At 41.4% G+C, this 24,106-nt stretch overlaps 1 protein-coding gene across 1 annotated transcript in view; it reads right to left on the bottom strand.

Annotated features, from left to right (window-relative positions):
* Positions 1 to 24,106, bottom strand: part of KLHL14 (kelch-like family member 14) — a 42,631-nt gene that overhangs the window by 1,790 nt on the left and 16,735 nt on the right. The window contains exons 2-5 of the mRNA XM_010179469.1: positions 13,835 to 13,924; positions 9,263 to 9,341; positions 2,956 to 3,146; positions 2,644 to 2,802 (exon numbers count right to left, since the gene is read on the bottom strand). Coding sequence (XP_010177771.1) covers positions 2,644 to 2,802; positions 2,956 to 3,146; positions 9,263 to 9,341; positions 13,835 to 13,924 — 519 coding nt within the window. The remainder of the gene's footprint in view (positions 1 to 2,643; positions 2,803 to 2,955; positions 3,147 to 9,262; positions 9,342 to 13,834; positions 13,925 to 24,106) is intronic.

Below are 24,106 nucleotides of genomic sequence, written 5' to 3'. Positions count from 1 at the left end.
TTGTTTCACTGTTAAATTTATTAAATTACAGTTACGACTATATTATTGCAATTATAACATTGTTAAAATTTCTGCTAGAAAATATTACCATATACACTTAAGCCATATTCTGTAATGTTCATGTCTCATTATTTCAGTTCAAATAAATGCTCTGAAAGCTTTCATCTTTGTTCTAAGTCTTCTACAAATCACAAGTACACATAAAACCTGAACAGATCAGAAAGTAACACTCAGTAATAACCTATCAATGATGCACGCAGATTCAAGCAATAACCCTCCTCATCTATCAGTGTTAATGTGAGTTTGAACATGTACGAAAACTGTCCTGGCAGTCATTCTCAAACACCAGCCAACCTAATCTATGCAAAAGTCAACAGATTAAATCTCGCTCAGAAATCAATGCCTAACAAGTCAAGGTAGATCTTAAACAACTGATACCACTGGCATCATCATGATCGATGTGATGTTCAGGACCAGCTTCAATTTTCAAGCTGGTTTAAGGTGTACCCTAAGCATTACAAGCTAGTTGTAATGTGACAAAGTCTTTAAGTTGACAGAAAATGTGACCAAAAAAACCTGGCGGCCCCATCCTTCCTTCACAGACCAAAAAAGGCTCCATGTGACTGCTGCTTTGTCATTTCCAAAGGGCAGACAGGTCTCAGCTCAAGACTCTCATGCAGTGATGTTTAGCATTGATTAAGTGAGCTGAACACAGACAAAAAACCCACGAGTCCTGTTTCCTGCTCCAATATTTAGACATTTCCCTATCTCAAACTGCCTTCTTTATCAGAGCACCACAATAAAATTATGGCTTTCTTAATATGCTGGGAAGCTTTACTTGACACTACTGTCTTCTCCATCAAGGTATGACAGAAAAGAGAAGTTAGATTTTTCTGGGAAAGGGCATTTGGTGATATTGGTACTTCACAATGATGGTGCCTGCCTGTACAAGTATTATTTATGTCAGGAATGAACAGCTGTGATGAAATAATTTTTTGTTGCTGTAAAGTTTTCAAAGGGCTATAGAAAGGCCACTGCAGTGTGCCCAGAATCTGTCAAAAGTTCTGTAATAAACTGCAGTATGCACTCGACTAGCTCTGATGTGGTAAATGCACTGCTGACACTGGCATACAGATCCAGCTTCCCAAAGGAGGGCTTTGCCATGGAGCTCTGCTATTCCCACCCCGTTGGAGAATTTGTAGCATTTCATCTGCATTTCAGTCCTCTCTCTCCTCCCTTTCCTTGCAGTTCCTCATTTGTTTTCACTGTACAGAAGAAACCAGTTTTCCAAAATGCCCTTCTTCCAGACAGCAGGCAGCTTTCCTGAAGCCTGGGTGTTAAATACCTCTCACAACATGAGCAAGTCATAAATAACAAAGGCATCTAGGGCAACAGTTGGAGAGGCAAAAATCCAATGCTTATTAGAAGGTCCTTCTTTCCCAGAGGATGGTAGGTGAGACTGGGTGAAGAAAGGAGAAGGCAGGATGGAAACAAGTCAAGCCTATGCAAACCAAAGCATCTGCTTTGGCTATAGGAGGGCTGTGACATGTTAACTTTCCCTTTAGTAGGAGAAAAAGCCAACACTGTGGAGCTTGGGAACCTCTACAAAATTTGCTGGACCCTGTAAGGTCCAGTCCAGGAAGAGCCATCACAACTGGGGTGGGAAGTGGAGGCACAGCAGCCCTGTGCCTGGCTAGAGGGCTTTATGCATCAGTGCTATTTACCAAGGAAAATTTACATCTGAGACTTTGTCCCCTACATGCAGGCACTCAGATCTTCAAAAACAACGTGTGGTTTCAGAGCCTCAAAGGGACTAAGGTACCAGAATCATCCAGGCACACAGCCTGGTGTTACTGGTGGTTCACATAACTTCTTTATTTTTTGCATTACAATTTGCCCTTTCATTGTTGCGAGGCTTTTTTTTAAAGCATGAAAGGAGAAAGAAAAAAAAAAGAGAAAATCTAAACTGTCAAATATTGTCAGGGGACCAAGGAGCAGGAGCTGTGCTTTTTGTCTAAGTGGCTGGATTAAGCAGAATCTCTTTAGCAGTAACAGCAACGGCATGTAGGTATTAAGACAAAAATACCAAATGCCTGAGCAGTGTTATTTTAATATGAGACCTTTTCAAAAGACAAAAACGAGACCTCTAAAAAGAATCATAATTAACAAGCTACATTTAATACTACAAAGGGATCTAAAGAGCCTGGTCCTAATATTTAATGGCTGGAGGTTTTTTTTCTTCATTAAATCAGGAGCTTGTTTTTGTGTGTTGTTCTGAATAAAGCTCTTTCTCTAACTGCACATTTTGGAAAATGATTTACAGAGGAAAATATTGCTGGTACTTTCGGGTCAAAGAATAATCTGTTTGTTTCATTGAATTCTTGGTAATGACAAATTGTCCATGCCTTTGAGTAATGGAAGCTCCCATTTTTATTATCTAAAGCATTCATTACTCATATATTTAATGTACTGTTATAATTTTAAAATAATTTGCATAAAATGTTTTTAAAATTGCTGGCTCAAGTGTCCTGTTAAATTGTGTTGCCTGGTTTTTAATGTATTTAACAATGACTGTCTAACAAAAATATACTTTATCAGGAGACACGGGACACTGAAACACTTTTTCGTTATTAAAAATGTGACCTTTCAAATGGTTTCCTCCAATTGCATACAGTCGATCATTCATTACAGCCAAAGTGTGGATTGCTCGCTTTGTGTTCATGTCCTGTTTTCGGGCCCAGACATCCATCACAGGGTCATAGCAGTACAGCCAGGGGACATATTCTCCATTGTGAACACCTCCTGCAAAGTAAATGTACTTCTGTTATTTAATGCAAATAAAGACATTGTGCTGCAGCATGAATTTAGCTCTATGATACTAGGTTCTGGGTTTTGTTGCTGTTGTTCTGGTTTGGTTTTTTTTGTCATATAGCAGGTATTATAAAAGATACTGGCCTGAAATATATATCTTGCCATTGTGAACAGCTCCCGCATGGGCTGCCAAAGGCTGCGGTAACGAAGACACGTAACGCCACTCGTTTGTCTCCAGATTGTAGCACTCCACGCTGGACAAGTAGCCAGTCTCATTTCTTCCACCGATTACATACAGGTTCTTGTCAAGGCGACAGGCGTAGAAACTGGCCCTCCTGGAGGACAGGGCAGAACAAAGCAAAACAAGCCAACAGCAAGCCAATTAGCCACATCAAACATGGTTTTTTCTTTCTCCAGCTGACTTTCTGAATTAAGATAGTGGCTTCTTCAAGCACTACTTCAGAGAGATGCGTCCAGGAGCTTCACATGTTTCCAGCTATCCCAGAGACTGTGGCTGCTTTGCTCAACCTCAACTGAATACTTCATTTTCTGGTGTCAAAACAATTAAGCACACATAAATCTGACAGAAAATATCCCTTTTCAAAGCTGTTTGTTGCTTTTTCACACCCATGAAAGATAAAAAGGTGCTCATTAATGTTTGGGGCTTTACCTTGTAAGGGATGTAACAACTCGGTAAGACAAAGTGAAAAATGAGGTAGATAATGTAACAATAATAAATTATCTTGACATTCACTTTCTTTATGGTCCTTCAAGGGTCATTGTTCCCAATTTACTAAGAGAACCACATCATCAAAATTTTTCTTCAATTATCATTTTTTTCTTCTTTCTGCAGTACTGCAAATAGAACAACTTTCCTTATGCGAGGCACAATATTACATTTCCACCCTTTAACTCAAAAGAGGTCTGTTCCCATCCAGCTAACTCTGAGAAAAGTTTTAGCCACCTGTCTGCTTTCACATGCAACTCAGCTATGCAGGAAAAGAATTAGTTTTTCTGATCAGAACTGCTAGGCATACATTAGTTTATCTTCCCTTGTCCCTTCAAAATTAACAGTAAGTGTCTGTTGCTGAAGTAAAAGTAGACGATTTTGAGATACTCTGGTGTAATCACTTCCAGGGAAAGCTCCCAGATTATTCAGCAGCAGGAACGTTTGCTAGGGTATAGGCCTTTAATTTTAAGCTGCAATGATATGAGAAAAAAAATTGCAAAAGAGGACAGCTAGGCTACGATGAAGACCTTTACAAAATGTTGAATGACAAGAATTATCAGTCCCAAACCTAAAATTTTCTCCTGGGTGAAACCGGAGTGGTGTGAGAGCCCAGCAGGCAAGTCAGGCATGGCAAGGTCTGGCTGTGACAGCTCCTGCAAAGCTGGAGCGTGGCTGCAGCTTGCCAAACCCCCTCCATGGCTGACACAATGCGCTCTGGTTCCCGCCCAAGCACTTGAACCTGGGAGCAGCTGCATATTGTGCTTCTGAATCACCCAGTAAATCTTGGGGGCTTGATGGTCACCTGCACCATCAAGGGCTTGATCCTGCAGACCACTGCAAGGATGAGCAGTGGTCCACGTACAGCGCACAGCACCCTGCAATTAACAGCTCTGGTATGTCCCAACTCCTGCTCAGGCTTCCCTAGAGTCATCTCACAACCACATGAGCGAGCAAAGCCTGATGCGCCATGTCTCTAACCTGCCATCTAGTCAGGCACACATTCAGAAGCATTTCCTTCAGTGAAATCATGAATAAGATCTCTCTCGTTTACCCAGTTGCCTATTTTCACAAAATTTGTAAGATCCTTTAACATTTAACTTTGTTAAATGTGGCTGAGATTGGCTGGTGGTTTGTAAGTTGGAGAAAAGGTCTAGCAGACATGAAAGTACAGCCATGAAAACAGAAGAGTTGACTGGGCATTCAGGGAGCAGATCTGATACAAGACTGCCTATTTCTGGCCTTCCTTTTTCAATTTGGTGCACATTTGACAGGGTTCCTCACCAGCCGCGGTCACTGAGAACCTCCTGTTTACCTCTTTGCTTTCACCTTGCCCACACATGGGCAACTTAGACAGTGTGGGACAGCACCCCTTGCTGAGTGGGAGTGCTAAGGCTACTGAGAGATAAGGCTACATGGATAAGGCTACTGAAAAAAAAGATGCAAACAGGAGGACAGAAATACTGCTAAGTGCCTCCAGCTCAACTGATGAATTAAATAAGACCATTTAATTTATCTGTCAATGGGCAGATAGAAGCTGATGGCATATATCTCTCTGCATGGTTGGGCAGCAAATTGTGCATCTATGTTTTTAGCCTGATTTTCTGTGGAAACAAAGCTTATTTGATTACACTGTACGTGTACCCACGTCTGCCTGAGTGTTGTCTCCTCAACAAAAACCTGCTGCCTGATTTCACTCTGATTTGACAGAGAGTGTAGATGCTAGAGGCAATCAAGTGTCTATATGCTTCCTGAAAGCATGTGACAGGCCAGAGGCAAGACAGCTCACAGTGGCTCCCAAAATAGGTGAAGGTCATATCCTATGAGACATCAGAGAGCCTGCACGGGTGGGAACACATTCTCTGAACCTCTCATGTCCAGCACAAATGTACAGGACACCTGGCATAGATACTCAGGGTGCTAATGCATCCACTCATGCACCTCCTCTGATGAACTGCTTAACGAACTACTCAGCATGGATTTTTTTAGTTGACATTTAATAAACAGAGGTAGGTACAACTTGCAGGCATTACTATTTCAACTAGGATTTCACTGACATTATTCTGTACGTGTACTCCTGGCTTTATCCACACAGTGTCACTATAAGGAGCAAAAATGAAAGTGTCAGCATGCTTCACTCTTCTGCTTGGATGTGAATATTCACTCGGTAACTCCTGTCACAAATTTTAAGCTTTTCGGTTTTTCGCTCTTCAGTGATACAGTGTGTAAGGGGCATGGTGTTAAGTGATGACTTTTCAAACTGTTGTAAAATATGATTCAGGTTAAAATATAATACAGCAATCTTTGCATGACAACTTTCCCCACAAAACTGGGAAGAGACTAGCCATTCTAATGAGATAAATGGAATCCACCTCAGGATCTGAATATAGACAGCAAGACAATTATTTTGTGGTTTTCGTCAGGATTCCAAGTACTTGACGTTCACTGACAGTCTCTGAAATGCTTTTCTTTCACACCCCTTCACTCAATAATCAACATTTCTAATTTTCACAGATGATGAATTTATGCCCTGAAACAAGAAATACAAATACCAGGTTTAAAACTACCAATGCTATTAGTGATCATTGCAATACCAGGACCTCATTTCAGAGTCACTGTTAGAGTGTATGCTTTGTTTTATAAAAACTAAAGTAATCTTAACAAGGGTTAACATTACTATTATTAAAGCCAAAGATTAAAGTTAAATGTGAAATTGTTTTATCTTTTTTCTGTGGCTTATTTTCTCAGTTCACTCAGCCTCAGAGAGGATGCTGACCTGCTCACTTCCACTTGTGCTTCTTCAGGCCCTGGCCCAATGCTGTGGTTTTTGCTGTCTTTAAACAAAAACTTTTAACTGGGAATGTAAGAAAAAATAACATGTTTTAAATGCTATCATGCTTTACACACCTTGTCCAGCTGTAGGCTGAGCTGGCAAGATGTAACAGTACCAACTGAGATGTCCAGCTGAGGCTCAGGCCACAAGTTCAGATACGTCTGCTACGAGGACCAATCCCTCAGCAGGCACGTTAGTCTAACTGAACTGCTCTCCTAAAAGCACCCCATGTTATTGCATCATCAGGCAGACGTGTATTTCAAAAGCTGATGAGTCATTTGCTGCTTCTTTAAACAATGCATGCCTGAAAATAGTACATACTTTTCAAAAAACATGTATTTTTGAGATGTTCTTCAAAAGAAAAGAAACCAAACTTGGCTTTACAGAAAATACACTGATGGCTCTGAATCCATAATGTTATTAGACTTTCCTTTATAGCTCATACAGTAAAATCAATCAGATATAGATTTTAGCATATGAGATAAAAGTTTACTCATCAAATATTTCATACGGATTTTCAACTTGAGAATAGACTGCCTGTGAACGAGACCTGGCAGTCATTTCAAAGGAGCTATTACAGTCTATCCAGCCAATTATTCTCAGACTAAAATTCCTAAGTAGGTTTTGACTTGATGGACCATAATGACTCAGAAAAACCTATTAAACAGTCTGTCTTGTCAATGGTGCCTGCATTACGCCAGCAGAGACAGGGCGTGACCCTGTACTCTTAAGGGGAAAAAACAGCCTGCTGACTTTAATGGGAACTTTATCTGACTAAAGGAGCTGGGAAAGGAGGCTGGATAAAAATGCTCCCTTGTTTGTATGATCTTCTAGAAACTGGGCTATATCCTACATTTAACAACAACTCTGAGGAAGTCATTAGGAATGAGCAAATAAACCATTAAAAACATTTTAGAAAGTAATTTGAAAAATTATTGTTTTCCAGCAATAGTCCCAATGCTTAGGAGCCTTTATATAAAAATAATGGGCAAGCCTATGAGTTATGTATCCTGAACAAAAGAGGTGACAATTGATGTTGTCATAGCAAAGCCTCTTGCAGAAGGAACTATGTATGAGTGGACTGTTACATTTAAATAACACTGTAAAGTGCCAAGATGCTAATGCATCACAGTTTATTACTGGGCAGCTGCTAAGCCATCACAATGCGCAGCAGAGTTTCCCACTCTTGGCTGAAGGCGGCGGCTTCCACCAGAGCACAAGGCCAGTCTATACCTGTGATTATAAACTGATTTTCTAGTGAAACAAAACCAGCCACTGTGGAGGTGGCAAAAACTACTACTGCCTGCTTTCTCCAACCCTCAGCTACCAACTTCCAATTTCTGAGGTTTGTCAGCCAAATAAACGTAACCTTCAGCCAGCTGCACATGCCCCTCGAGAGTTGTGCTTGAAGATACCCAGAGGGCCTAATTAGGACACAGATTAGGCTCCACAGAAGAGCTTCAGGCTCGGTACAGACACTAGTCAGACTCCTGTTTCACTGAGGATGACCTGCACGGTGCTACACAATCTCATCCACACCTCCTCTCTCCCCAGTGCCAACACCTGAGCTGGTGGTGACTCAATCTGGGGAGCTGAACCAGAAGGGAAGCTGCCCCTCTGTTTTAAGGTAAATAACCCAATTGTGAGGTTGCCCCCAGTGATGACAGGAGGGAGAGAGAAGCCAGAGACTATAATGAATTGTGATTCTCTTCTTATCTCCATTTATATGGCTTATTTTATCAGTTCACTTATTTCCAACAAGGAGCCTCCTCACATCTGTTCTACTTGTGTTTTTTCATGCAGTGGTACAATGCAGTATTTTTGGGTGACAAGCATTGCACATGGGTCTCCTTATGTACTTATGTCAATCAAACCGAATCCTGAACAAAAGGTCCTTCGAAAACCCTACAGACTGGCATTTTACCTCTGAAAATTTGAAAAGACAGTCACATTTGCATGCATCTCATAATAATACACACCTCAAATGGCAAGGCTGCACTGAGTTCAATGTATTTTTGACTGCTAGATATCTGAACACTATGGACAGGCAAAAGAAAAAGAGCTATAATACTGACAGCACACAGAGTGAGGAAAGTATCTTAGAAAGGTGGTGTGAGATCTCTTGTACACTGGATCCATGAGAAGATGGGTGTTGAACTAAAGAATGGACAATGAATGCTTTTTCATAGAACGACATTGTAACTTTGGATCTTCTGCCTTTGAGATCCCTCTAACAAAACATGCATCTTTCAGTTCAGGTTTAGGAGCCTTTTTTCCTGCTAGGGTAGCATTTGAGATACAGAGTTAATTTTATACTGTCTTTATGGGCCCTTGTTCAAGTCCATATGCACGTCTGCTCTTCAGTACACAGTAAGATTTAAATGTATGCTACTCTAATGTGCATTAGCTTACACCAACTTCACTCAAAGACCACCTAGGATTAAGAGTGAGTCCTGCTGAGGAGCGGTCTTCATGGCTGGTGGGGTGAAACAGGATGGGGTCAACATGTGAAGATTTCACTTCCCTATAAGATATTTGACTATAATTACTGCTTGTTTACGGCAAACTCATCATGACACTTCACTTAGGGAACAGGACAGGACACTATGGAGACCTCAGAAAAATCCTTCAGACTGTAGTCATACAACCAGTAATTGCATAAAGTCCGTGGTTATTTCACATAAGTTAGCACTGCAGGATCTGGTATCTGGCGTTTTGGATTTGGAATGTTTAAAAATATTAGGAGACAAATGGAAAGCAACTGCAAGGTGAAGTTTTGTATCAGTATTTTCAATGCTTCTGTAGGCCTCCTTACTCCCAGAACTAAGCCAAACTTCAGCTGCTCCTAGGACGATAAAACATATATTGAAAAATAACGTAGCAGGTTTTACCTCTCTTGCATGGGTGGAAGTTGTATCCAGCTGTTAAACCTGGGATCGTATCGGCTAACAAAGTTTGTACTGTGTTTCCCTGTAAAGATAGATTATTTTGACACTCAGCTGTTTTGTTTCATGTATTCAACATCATGATTGTAATATATATTACATATACTTTACAAGCTGACAGCTTTTATGAAGGGTTCCCCCTTTTACAACAATGTATGATTACACTATGTGTACAGTAATAATTCAACAAATGGGGCACTGCAAGGTTTGAATTAGCAATTGTTAGCAGTAAAAGCAGATAGAGATAATTCTTGCTTTCTGTAATAAGATCTTGAAAATGTATATTTAAATTTACTTATAGACGCTGTAGTACTTTCACAGCCACATAAATCACAACACTAAACAAAATTACTGCCCAAAAGAGGGCATCCCCACAGTATTTTTATGACTAGAGTATTTTGTGTCAGGTAAAAAATTCAAAGGGAGAACATGTGCTTTTCTTTCTCGTCACATCTTCTCTATGTGGAATATGGTAAAAAAACACCTTGTGCAAATAACCAGAAGCTGCATAAGCCATCAGCATGGGGTATGCAGTGTTTGCACTAGATGGTTTATTCTACCATGTACTTTCAGTGTAAGTTAGAAGGAATTACACATGTGCATCGAAGGGGGAATACACTCCTAAGAGTTTTATTCCAAGTGTGTTAGCTAAAATATGAAACATGAGCAACATACACCAGCTAACTAGCTTATCCCTGCTGTCAAGCCCAAGAACTGTCTTCATGTCTTCATGATATTAAGATTTCCCCTTATTTTACATGCAGATTGACATCAAAGCAAGAAAACTGAAGCAAGAGAGTGTATGGCAATTTCCTGTAACACCTGAGACTTCAACAGATGAGGACTTCGGAAACAGAAACCTTTGTTTATGTATGTGTGACTAAAAAATTGAATTAGAGGCTTCACAGGCCAGCAGAATAACCCAACTGCATATGTCACAGTTCTATAAATGGTCACTGGCTATTCTACAACGTGAATATTTTTGCATTGGAAAGCCTCTGTAGGATTGGCTTGCTTTGCTTGTTTCATTCCACACTTACTTCAGCATATGCAAACAGAGCATCAAGACTATAGAGAAGAATAACAACATAGCTAGAATTTATAGTTGTAATAATTTAAGATCATGTACTACAAGGAAACAGAAAAAGAAACCACGTTGACCACTCGGTCTGGAAGCAAACTCCTTCCCTCGCTATGTATAAGCCTGTTCTATATATGGAGGGTAAAGCAGAAGACTGATGAATAATGCAGCATTTCCCTTCAAATCCAGCGTGGTGCCTAATGAGGACCAAAGTCCTTTATGCTGAGCACCACTCAAACACATCCCAAGACATAGGGTGAGATCCTCGCACAGTGAAGGGCAACTGGTCATCTGGCCACTGGGGTTAGTGAAACAAGGCTCTGCTGTTGGTCCCTCTCTGAGTTTCTTCAGTCAATACAGACAATTTAGAAAAAGAGGCATTGAGAGCTCTAGGTTCTATAAACAGGAAAAGCAGTGACAACAGGCATTTGACCAGCTCTAGGTATCACTGTTTAGAACATTTATTAATCTATCACAAAAAGCAGGATTTCAAAACAATCTAATCATTAATCATAAGCTTGGACTTCTAGTAGGAGGTTTTAATGCTGCTGTGTTCAGTGCATGTTTCAGAGTTACTAGGGACTTCAGTGGTCACTGGTTATATAGAAGCTTTTTAATTGTTGTCATAACAACCTATGACTTGGGGACCTTGGCCTCCTAACGTAACATGTGTCATACACATTCACTACAAATACCATGAATGTAGAGGATTGTATAGTGCAGGGTAGAAAGAGAAGGGTTTAGTGAGCCTTGAGTGGGAATACAGGATACAAATCTAGTCACTTCACAGGAAGGGAGATGAAATCAAACTAAAACAGGCACAAAGAAGAGCTACTGTGGCTATAGGAGAAACAGAAAGTTTACCTTATGGCAGAAGACAAAGAACTTGGCTTGTTGTGCCTAGGAAAACAAAAGCTGAAAGGGGATAGGAGCGCTGTCTGCAATACGTCAGGGGGAAACCTATTAAGATGAAGGCCAACTTTGGCACGAGAACAAGGTGATTTAGACAGTCAGAGAACACATTTTACTGGAAATTAGTACAAGGCTCCTAGTCATTTAAAGCAATTGGATTCTGTAACAATTTTCCAACAGGAGTAGTAAGGCTAAAAATCCAACTGCTATTTGAATGGAGCTTAGAAAAATTTAAAAAGTGGGACTATATGATGCCTGTGATGGAAGGAAAACTACTTGATGAGCTACTTAAGCTGCGTGGTGCAACTGGATTGACTTCAGTTTGGTTTTGGAATTCAGTTTGCAACTGTATCTATTATTTTGCCTTGTTTATCAGTCAGGAAGTTTACACACATTAGGAAGCACCTGTCAGAATGCATAAACTGTGACAAGTGATCAGAAATCAGCGTTAGCAAATCAGGACAATGGAAGACAAGGGAGCAGGTGCTGCTCTGTGCTCTCTACAGGAAGATCTCTGCAGCCATGTCAAAAGGTGAAGGGCTTTGAAGGTTATGAAGGTTGGTCTTAAATGCATGTGTTCTGCAAGCTGCTCTCATCAGCGTTTCCTTGTGTGAGGATCCCTTGTGACTGGAAAGGCATAGCCACAGGAGCACATGAAAAAAAAAAGATAATAAAATGTCTCTTGGGCTCTCTAGGTTATCAGGAAGTCACAGGAGCAGCATGGAGGGTACATGGACACTCACCAGGGTCCACCTCTTCTCAAGAACCTGCAGGTCTTACGGCTAAAGAAATGGCAGGTGCTCCCTCCATTGCCCTCATGTCAATGATAATTCTGTCCACTGGAAAAACACCTGTCACATTCTCATTCAAATCAAAAGCCTTGTAATGCTATGGGCAGGACAGTTCCAGTTATGTCCATATGAAGCCCCTTCTGTACTATGAGGACAGCAGACAAAGGCCTTTACATAAATTCAAGTGGGTATGTGCAAGCAGTTCCTGTGTAACTGCACATTTACAGCAAATCAGTTTCAAGAAAGAACTAGCCCAGCAATTGCACAAGATTCAGCTCGTGATTTTCAGGTCTACTTTGTGACAAGTAAGATCCATTTATCTTGGGGTAAATTTGTAAAGAGATCAGTGCCAGCAATGCTCTGACCTCTTTTATTCCTATCTTTATAGAAACATCACAGCTCCAGTGTTCATAGAACAAGGAAGCTGTTAGATGTCTGATGGCAATGTCTTCAGCTCGAAAGTTGATCTAGGTGACTTCAGACCTAAGGTACTATTCATCTCAAAGTTGTGCTTGACTCCTATCTCAGATGCAGGATATGTGCCTGTTCTTACATCTCTCCATCACTTTGTGACTCAGTTTCCACGTCTTTACATTGTGGGTAATTGTACTTCTTTTCTTTCATCCTCCATGTGACATGGCTATTTAATTATAAACTGTCTGGAACAAGGTCTGCCTCTTATTATCTAGATGGCTACTACCAAGCACAACAGAGGGCCTCAGTTGTTGAATGTGGCCGATGCTCCTAATAAGAATGATCATTAATGATACCACACTATCTCCTGTTTAATATAAAGGAGATCCAACAATACAACTGAAGGGCTCTTCTCCTAAGACATTTAGTGGTATTTTTAACTACACCGGAAATATGCTTGTAGGGTGGACTGGATTGTTTGTCTCAGGTTTTAGGAAGTGAACAGATGTAACAATTTTCTATAATTTGGTTTAGTGCAGATGCTGAAATGGGGCATTCACAATAAAATATATGCAGTATATGTAATTTCAGCTGGATCCTCTGGTGTTTTAAAGTAAAAATGTGTACCTGCAAGCTGTTTTATGGTTTCTCAGTCATAATTATCTCTGTTACACAGACTGCTACAACTACAACTCTTTCTTCGTGTGCAAGCTTTTTAACAATGTCTTGACAATTTTGTGAATTTTGCAAGGCATGGTATTCTCCTTTTGCTTTGCTCAGAAGCCTGTTAAATTGTTTAATTTCTCTTTGCGGTAAATTTATGAAGTAATCAAATCAAAGAAGGTAGCAGCAGATAATCTATATGAGAAGCTCTTGCACAAGACTAAAAAAAGGACCAGTTTAAGAATCTGAGAGTCTAGATAATTAACACATTAACAACTTTAGCTGCAAGTATCTGGTTTGACAATAGAAAGGAAGCATTCATCTACTGCAATTGCATTACTATATTATGACTGGAAGGAGACTGGAAATGAAGGTTAAAATTCTTAACAGCTGCTGCCTGGTGCATGCACTTGAAAGAGTCTGTTCTGCTGCCTGTGTCATTTCTCAAGGGATGTGGGAGCTGATGAATGACGGAGATGCTAATGCTAAAGTACCAGATATTTATTACATCAGTATCTAAAAGTAGCCTTTACTAGGTTCAATAATTAGGCTGAAGGTCCTCAAAATCCCTTGCTAATAACTCCATCAGCTGACCTGACGGACAGACAGACAGAGCAAGGCAAATGCTGTCTGTGCCTTTTAATATTCTGTACATACCATTAGGGTTCCACTGGTCTTCTCCTCCCAGCACGAACAAGAAGTTTTCCACTTCCACGACACAGTGATGGGCACTGTTATATGGCATAACTGCAAGGAAAGCAAGAATTTTTGTCAACTCATGCCACTGATTCCATCAAATATTTCCAAAGGTACAAAATGCAACACTGGGATTACATCCGTATGAAATAATAGGGGAATGCATCACCCCAAGCATGGATGTCCACTGAATTAGCAGCAAAGCCACTTCTTAGTAATCTTACATTATCCAATCTTGCAAATAATTGAGAAAAAAAGCTGGAATTCTGTTCCCTCAGCAACCCCCCACAACTGCTGTATATGCTGCTCTAAAAACAACTTGTAAAATGGGGTGAAGTTGCCTGATATTTCTCTGAAAATAAGCAGATGCTAGGAATCCTAGTATGCTAGGAAGCATTAAAAAAACCTCAGCTCAGCTTTGTTCTGCTGGTAATGTTTCCACAAGAAGAGTCAGTGTGTTCAGTAGCTTTCTATTACACAGCAATGAATGAGCTGCATTTCCATACAGTTTTAAGTTTTTAAATTAAGGTCCTGCTGATTTAATGCCTTTTCCAAATGTATACGCTTAATTTCCTGTACAATGTCATTAGCAGCACAATCACACATTTTCTATTCATCTAATCAGGAAGCCCTTTGTTAACAAAGATCAAAACTGTGGCAGTAGGTTTGCAACATCCCTTTTTTGGTGGTGGTGTGATTACTATGGACCAACTACAGTTGCAATAATCTATTTTTCTAAATTTACATTTTCCACTGCAAATGCTAAGACACAAAAATAAGGACTTACATATACATAATATACACATATTATTGCAGCATGCCTTACAGCACTATTGTGATATTATATGGTAAATGTAAACTTACACAGCATTAGTTATCATACCACATAGAGTAGTTTTGGCCCAGTGACACCAGTAGGAAAAATGATGTCCTTGTTCAGCTCATCATATGGGCACCTTAAATCTAGGTGAGGACAAATGGGGAGGTGATGTGCATGTACAGGCAGGGAACTTATTGCTTGACACGGATCAACAGAGCACTTAGGAAACCAGTGCAGTGGGAAATCAATATGACTCAGGGCCAGCTCTTACTTTGTGCTCTTTTGCCAATGCCAAAAAAAAAAAAAGAGGCAGCCTATCTCACACTTGGATTATTTTGGGTGATATATCTCTCATTTCATTTGTTTTATTATCTTTTATTTTTCTCAGAATGCAACTGTGCAGTATAGCATATGCAAATAATAATAAGAAGAAATACGCATAGCTTTGTTATTTAGGACACATTTTCTTAAAGATCAAGTGGGCTCATTTAAGCTTCTTACTGAAGTTTTTGCCAAGGCAATGATGAATAAGTAAGGTACATTTTTAGTTTCTAGTAAAGGTCGAACATCATTTTCATAGTCTGTGCTCTTACAAGCCATGTAAGTGAAGCAGTTCTTAAATTGGGCAGCCACGTACAATGAAAGTTCATTAATTAAGGTTATTTGTTCCTAGTACACTTTATAAAACTGGGAAGTAATCCTATACTAGGCACTGCATAAGATTTTGTACTACCTATAGATTCCTACAGTTGGATGAAAGAATGAAAAGATTTTTGTTATTTCTTAGACCTGTATCACATTTATCTCATTCTTTCATCTCAGACATTTTCCCATTTTAAAATTCTCTCTCTTACAAACCCAGCACTTTCCTTGATTTTGTGGATGCTTGTATTACAGAACAAATTTGGGTCTCCCTCAGGAAATTTGCTGTCTTCCTTAGATGTTTTTTGGGACCCCTCTTCTCAAGGAGAGACTCCCCAGGATCAGTCTGCAGGCGCTTCAATTAGTGCTCTATTACGGTTTCAAATTAGGTCCAAGCCAGTGGCTGTCCTCTCAACCAGGCTCTTCTTCTGATCAATCCAGAGAGATCTAGCATTTATCAGAGGAACTGTCTGCAGGCAGCACACATGCATATTTTTCACATGTTGTGTTTTCATTTTTAGCAACATTTTTGTTTATTTATGCCCTATATTGACACAAACAGGGCCAGTAGAGGAAAAAATTGTATTTTAAGCTTTTCTGCTGTTCCCACGCATATAAACTATGCAGTCAGACTCCCACACTTACGATGGTAATTAAACCTTGAAACTAAGGGCTTAATCCTGGCTTCTACTTAACTCGATGGCAACTTTCCCACTGATAGGGGATTGGGCCCAAATGACCCAAGCTATCATCTGTAACTCAGGGAAAGCTAAAGGGAAGCTCAGCTTAGAAAGGAGGGCAGCATTTGGGCTTCAGAAGGAAAGGTGACTGCAATAAAACACTGTAGACCTTTACTATGACCTTCCTATGTTTCTCACAGAGCTTTGCGGAAAACTCTGTTCTTGGTGTCATCAATCTGCCCATGTGGCTGAAGGGGCCTGGACAAAACAGGGAGGATGAAGCAACACTGTGGACATCAAGGAAAGAGAGGGAGTTTTGGCATTGAAATTTTGAAATTGTCAACACCGCAGTCTTTTTCTCTGACCATTTTCAGAGTCTCTCAGAATCATGAGTTATACACAGAAGTCTAAACTGTGTGAATGAACAATTTGTTTTACTGCTATAAAACACCCCTTGAAAGCACCAGAAAACTTGTGCTGTAAGCCGCAATTCCTTATGAACACACACCCATACAGGACCTAACTTTTCATAGATACAGTCACAATTACATGGCAACGAGCACACTAAATTCAGCCTCTCACAGGAGCAACCTTCTCAAATTCACTGGGCTTGCTGCGGTGTAACAGGAAGAATTTGGCCCATCACACAGTCTGGCCAGGCTGCTGCTTTCATTAATTTTATATGAGCCTTTGTCTGCTGTTTTGCTTTAATAATGTGAAGACCCCATATTCTCATTTTTCGATTCCAACTCAGTGGAACACCTGCCTGCACCACAAAAAGGGTATTTGAAGAGAAGTTTGTACGCCACGCTCAAACACAGCCCAGTGTGAGTTTTTAGCGTGTCAGTCAGTGAGTTAGAGGGAAAGGGTAAGGAGAAGCTAATCAGGATGAAATGAGATTAAAGGCTGTCTAATTTTACAGCAACTGTGATCCATCAGCCACTGTGAAAGTGACAGTGGAAATGAATGATGGAGACAGACAGGTGGGGCCGTACATTTCACTGATTTATCCTCAAATGCACTGGGCCTTATTTTATTGAGTGAACATGACCGCATTTATCATGACTGTCATCTAAACCCACTTCCCTCCATTTAAAAAGGTCACTTTACTAGGAGGGAGTAGGATAGAGGCACTTTCAAAATAGATTTAAAATTTAATAACACATGTTTATAAAACCCTCAACTTTATTAAAGACCGATTTCAAAGGAATGAGAAAGACTATGGAAAACAGAATATGAAAAAAAAGCCATGGTCATCTGAGAAATATGCTTAGGTACCAAGGTGATAGGTGCCAGGGAATTATGTGAGATGGACAGATATAAACAGATTAATTGGAGTGGGCAGAAACCACCTTCTCTAAGCCCCTGCCCCTCACACACACTTCCCAAAACTCAGGAGGCCCATGGTTAACAAAAATGTGCTTTCCTGGACCACGCAGCCCTACAGAAGACAACACTCCCACCATCATTTTTCAATGCCCTGAATCGTTCAGCTGCTTAGGATACAGGAGGTACCGTGAGGAAAGCCAAGAAATCTCTTCCTCAGCTACTGCACAGCTTGAGCACAGCCCCTTCAAGACTCAGTACACACCAAGAAGTCAGGCTTATCATCCCTAATGACCTGTGTCAATGACGCAAGAGAAGAGTGTGTTTCCAGAAACAAGATGTCATTACCAGAGGACATATGGAGTCAATGATGACCTTCCACAATATTAACAGCCTAACCTGTTGGCTACATAATATTCAACTACTGCTACTTGAAAACTGGTTATTTCCATGGCTCTCCAGAGGGCAGAGTAATGTGAGAAGATGTCTTTCCAGTGCAGAAGGCACCTCCAAACTCATTTTAAGAGACTGTAATTTGCTCATGGCAGAGGCACAATATTAATTTAATTCCCAATGCTCTCCCCAAAATGCTGGCCAGACCACAGCTGGTCCAATTATTTCCTGAGAACAGAATATCAGACACTGTTCACCTTTCTTTGGTTCATACATCATTTACAGGAAGATTATGCATTTATTACTGAATGCTACTTGTTATTTCTCACCAAGGAGGTTATATAAATAAACAATAAGATTCCTCTGTGTTGTTATTTAATAACTGTGGGGAAAGACTGACCACAATAAGGATGAAATTCTAGCCTTGATGAGCATGGTGGGAGTTTTGCCACTGACTTCAAAGGCACTGGGTTTTCACCCACTGGCATTTTCTGCTCAAAAGATAATGAAACAAAGTTAAAAGAGGAGTATAATCAACAGTAGATGGCAAATACCTTGGTTAACATTCCTATGGCCAAACTGCACCCTGTCACCTCAAATTCAAGCAAATACGTGGAAAGTACTTTTTCTAGTAACACACCAATGTCAATCTCAAGTCTGAGCTCAGCTCAGATGGGGAAGCCTGGGACAATCCAACAGCAGTCACCATAAGCAGAAAATCCCAGGATAACCAGGATGAAGCACTGACCCTCAAAGTCACCTTTAAGAACAAAAAACTGGTATAGCTCTGGTCCAGCTGCATCACAGACAACTCCATCAGCTCAGTCGGAAACTTCACATCTCCGTGCCAGTTTTTGTGGCAGCTCCATTCAGGCCATCATAGGCAAGATGGACATAGGCCAGCAGAGTTCATCTAGGACACAGCCCCTACTTCACCCAAGGCTGCAAGTAAGTAAAGGCAAAATGCCACCCCAAACCAACCTTTAATTCATAACATAAGCACTAAGAAGAAGTTATCTGAGCAGATGAAAGCCCTTGGAATCTTTCACAACATAGTGACTGGTATTTCGTATTAATTAAGGTATTTCACATTAGTAACGTATTTTTAATTAATGAAAATACCACATTTTTCATTCAAATGTCAGGAATTGTTATTTCGATACATTCTCTGGAATAACACCAGCCAGGCCAGTTCAGCGGGGTTCTCAGTTTAGTTGTTTTAATGGGGTAAAATCTTCATCCATAAGCATCTCAGGTAAGACCCTTAAATTCATGCTGAAGCACCAGATCAGGCAAACACAGCATCAGGAATAGCTGCCATGCTAAGCTCCTCCCTTAAATAAGCTGTTTTCAAGCTACTTGGATGCAGGTTTGAGTACGGACCTGTCTACTTCCATGGCTGAAACTCACCCCATGGCTGAAAGATTTACTGAGTTTTTAGGAATATTTGGCTGTTTGCAAGAACAAATTTTACCCATAACTTTTCAAAGCTGCAAGCACACATTTGTATTTCATCTGAATAATAAAATAAAGCTGCCTGCTTGGATAAACAGCATCTCGATAAAGTAGGAAAACAATGCATTTCCACCTTGAAAACTGATGCTCCTGTACCAAAATCCTGACACAATCTCCCCGTGCAGTGCATAGCGAACGTATGTACATTGCTGTGCCCCCTTGTCGCCCCCCCATGGAAAGGACTCTGTGCAGCTGAACTGCTGATACAGCATCTAAGAAACACGTGTAAGTCAATACCTTCCTTATCAAACTTCTTGGCATGATGCAGAGCAGGGGACTTTAATGCACATTCCTGTGGGAAGGCTCAAAACTCTTGTTTTGGTACTCCCTACTTACCCGCCAACCTGCTGAAGGCTGCTCCCGGCCACCCAGATGCCCCACTAATTCCCACAGACCATTAATTTATCAGGAGACACTTGTCCACCACTGTGAGTTTTGCAATGTTACCTCAGTGATGGTTGCTTCTCAATAGTATATGCTGTGTACCTACTCAGGCCTGGATTTATGGTCTCTGAAGTAGAGCCCAAATATATATTACTGGCAAATGACATTTCGTCACATTGTAGCAGTCGCATGATGAAACATTAATGTGTGACATTTCACACAAAATCTCCTCATGGAGGAGATGATGAATAGTCCCTGATGGGAGAAAACCACAGCAGAGTTGCCAGAAAGCTTCATAGACAAATACTCCTTGTCCCACTGGGGGCTTTCAGATCCTCCAAGATGTCAGCTCAAGGACACCCATTTCCTTTTCCCATTTCTCAGGAAGACACTGATCAGGAGTGCTGTGTTAACGCCCAACTGCTTGTGATCTGCTGCATCCATTAGTGGCTTCATTTCTACCTGACCTTGAGATGGACACATTCTGCTGGTCTCCTCTGAAGGTAAACTTCCAGACTCAGGACAACCACACTCCTTGTGTTTTCCTGCCCGGATCCTGTTGGTGCTGCTCAGGGACCCATGTCTTCAAAAGAATTCATCACATGCAGCAAGATCTTACTTGGCCCTCACTGCCCCAAAAGTCAAATCTTTCACTATTTTCTCTCTTGATCTCAGTATTTCCTATACTGCTCTCTACTCTTGACTAATATATTATTTTAGAGCAACCAAAAGGTTTTTTTTCTTCACGCTAAGTCTTGAAGTCATTCCAGGAGAAGAAAAATGTGATTTTCCATTTGAAAAACTCTACATGGAGGAGGCATGTGCCTGTATTTCACGATATTAAAACAGCGGTTCCCATGCATTTAAGTTCACTCAAAATAAATAAATGGAAACCTTCAGAATTGCACTGCTACAGTTTTTTTTACTTTTTCTTGTAAATACTTTAGTATTCACAAACAAAAGTTTTGTTTCCCAGAGAGTCCAGAACATACCTAAAGCGCCAGACGTAAAGCAGAGAAGGGTGGAAGGATCTGTTGAATGCTTACCACCAGAAAATAGCTTAAAAAATGCTTTCTTTTCCAGAAGACATCTGGGAATCTGAAGACATCTGCAGAAAAGTCTGAAAGTCCAACTTCCAGCTTGCTGAAGCACAGCATGCAGAAGTAGAAATCATAGAGTCACAGAATGGTTTGGGTTGGAAGGGTCCTTAATGATCATCCAGTTCCAAACCCCTGTCACCTCCCACTATACCAGGTTGCTCAAAGCCCTGTCCAATCTTGCCAAGGGACTGCAAGAAGGCCGAGTTAATCTTTCATGGACAGACTACTTGGACAACATCCTGCCAGGGTGCTAAGGGCACCAATAGGACTTAATGGCCCTGACCAGTCTGGGGTTTTCCCCAGCACCATTTGCCCATGGGCACAGGAGCCCCATTTCAGCTCAGACCTGGGCACCTAGACCTGAGCTGGATGGACCCCATGTAGGTACATCTCAGCGTGTCTCCAGTCCCATCTTTGGCCTTGTCTCCTGGATGGAGTTTGGACCCATGTTGAGGTCTGTCTTCATGGAACCACCAGCCCTGCTGTGCCCTGACACATACTCATAGGCAGGAACACTGCTGCCTGAGTAATGCTTTCTATAATAACAGCATTGTTTAATATTTCTAGAGAAACTGCTATGAAAAACATGTTGTGGTGTCTAATCATAACAATCAGAAAAATTCACTCCATATGAGCACTCATACCAGAAATTTTGTTCAAAAACTCTTTGCAGATTTAGAAAGCATCCAGTCGGGAAACAGAAGCAAAACCATGTTCCTTAAAATTAAATACCAAGCTGAATATCATAGCACAAGTAGCTGCTATTTAAATCAAACGGTGTCAAAATTCATGGGCTGCACCATGTTCACACAGAATCACAAATAATTCACAAATGACACACCAGTGCATGGTCATGGACTGCTGACGAACAGGATGAAAGGTCAAGTTAACTTCAACCACTAGCCAGGCCAGGACTGCAGGATTCAGCATGTAGAGTAAATTAGAGTTGTTGTGATCAATCCCAAATAACTAACACGCGCTTAACTAAGTATCCTCAAGTGGCTTGCATTTTCTTGTTGAAGAAGTTAATTTTGCAAACAGTATTGATGATGAAAGTACCATTTTCAGGTAGTTAGGTGAGCGGAAGCGAGGACTGGGACAGAGTCTGCATGAACAAAACTGGGACTCCCTGTACTAGTAACAGTGGCTTGGACCAGGTTCTGGTGGAGACGGAATTCAAGAAGGGAATAAAACTGAAATGAACAGGGATGGGTTGGATGGGTTGGAGCAAGAGATGGCAAAGTCTGCGAACACAGCAGCACACACTGATCCAGAGCCCCAGATCCTGCTCTCTTCATGCTCCTCCGCTGTCAGCATATCTGGCTGGGCACTTGTGCTGTTCATACCCCCTGGTTAATGGGGTGCATGGCATCTGCTGTCACCAGCAACTGCCTGAATTCAAAAGGCAGGGATACGTATAGCAGATCCACAAAGCCAGCCTACATAGAATGGTTTAGGTTGGAAGGGACCTTAAAGATCATCCAGTCCAACTCCCTTGCAACGGGACACCTCCCACTAGACCAGCTTGCTCAAAGACCTATCCAACCTGGCCTTGAACACTTCCAGGGAGGGGGCATTCACAACTTCACTGGGCAACCTGTTCCATGATGCACTGATTCTCAGCATACCTTGAAAAGGCAGTTTCACCTCCAAGCCTATGTGAATACCCAGGAGGTGTAGGGCACCCAGAAGATACAGACTGCCACTGTGAGAGGCTGCAGTGCACATCTCCTCTGGCAACTCTTGGTTTCTTTATGCTGGCATGGTCCTTGAACAGCTGACCATGACACTTCCCATCCTGCTCAAAGCTCAGTCCCATGAACATCGGAGACTTGCAGAAGCTGCCACTGCAAGAAATATCTCTGCCCTTTCTTGACGCAGGTTCCATCACTCCTTCCGATGGCTGATGCATGCATGCAGCCAAGTAATAAACAAGCAAGAAACCACACTACTTTTTTTAAGGTGCGTTGAATTTAACCCAGATCTATTCCCCATTAAGTTTCCCTGCCTGGTCTCACAAATTGGAGTTAGCAGGAGTGCGAGGCCGTGAGAAGAAAGGAAGGACTGATGCACCAGCAGCAACACCAGCTCGCATCAGCTTATCATAGCTATGAAACTACAACCTCAGCACACGATACCAAACCATTTAAATGGGTCTAACCCAGTGTTGCTGTGGTCCTGCTCCTCTCACAGCCCAAGCAATCCAGGCTCTTCTTCATTCCAGCAAAGTCTCTTCTCAGCACCCCTCAGTGAGCCCTTTCAAAGCAATAATCTGGTGGAAAAATAACCCAGAAAACAAGACAGTATTTCCATTTTGGTTTAATGCCCTGAGCATGCTCACTCATGAGCTCCAGTGCTGACATGAAGGAGGAGACAAGACCATGGGATGGGGTTTGGGTGGAAAGGAACTTGAAACAACAACAGCTTCACCTACCCTATGGCTGTGCAGGGGATGAAGCTGCACTATGAATGAACCAGGTAACAGTGAACAAAATCTCTGACTGCAAGACGTTGCTTCACTTCTGGAAGTTGTGTAGGGAGAAGCTGGGGGCTGCAGAGCACATGGGGTTTCTCACAGTTAAGGCAGCTGTGCCCTGAGCTGGAGGATGGGATCCTGTCCCTGCCTTTGCCACGTGATTTTACTGTAGTGCTAGCAAGTCTCTTAAGCTATTTATTTTTTCCACAGCTACCCATTTCTCCTGTTCTGAGAACATATGCTTCATTTTTGGAGAGCCTGATCTGATCCCTGTGTCTGATATGCAGGAGCACCAACAGCTCACTGCTGTTAACTGAAGTAGGTGGGAGAGGCAGTCTGGAAAGCAAGGTCTGAGGGGTCTTGAAATGGGCACCCCAAAATAAAGGGGTGTGACTAACCTCTGTTCCTTGTCTGCAAAATGGGAATAATGACAGACTATGCTCCTCACAAAAACGATGGTGCAAAAATACCGTAACATGCCAATGAAGCAGTTGGTCCCTGTTGATGTGAACACTATAGAGGAAACTGTATGCAAAAAGTCCGCCTTCATAAGATTTTTAGTAGCATGTGACAAACAGGACCTACTCAACAAAAAACAGAGAAAACAAAATACTGTGAGAAGTAATCCAGCACAGTCCCTTCTGTGCACTGAAATGTGACAAAGAATAATGTGTGATATCATTACAGACTGTATCTTAAAGCTTATGCAAACAGAGACCAAATTAAGGTTGCAGAAGCAGCTTAATTCTCACATTTCCTAACTCTGAAGGGCTTGGTACCGTTGCCACCTGTCCGATGCTCTTTCCAAGCTTGGTGCAGGTCCCTTGTGCGTGACCCACTCTAGGTCTGGCAGGCAGCAGCGGTCTGCCTTATCCTGCAGCTGCTGCAGCATCCCTG

Source organism: Mesitornis unicolor, unplaced genomic scaffold, assembly GCF_000695765.1.
Source record: "Mesitornis unicolor isolate BGI_N332 unplaced genomic scaffold, ASM69576v1 scaffold7772, whole genome shotgun sequence".
Lineage (NCBI taxonomy): Eukaryota > Metazoa > Chordata > Aves > Mesitornithiformes > Mesitornithidae > Mesitornis > Mesitornis unicolor.
Note: the sequence above shows the minus strand (reverse complement) of the source record. Positions and strands in the feature narration are given on the sequence as shown.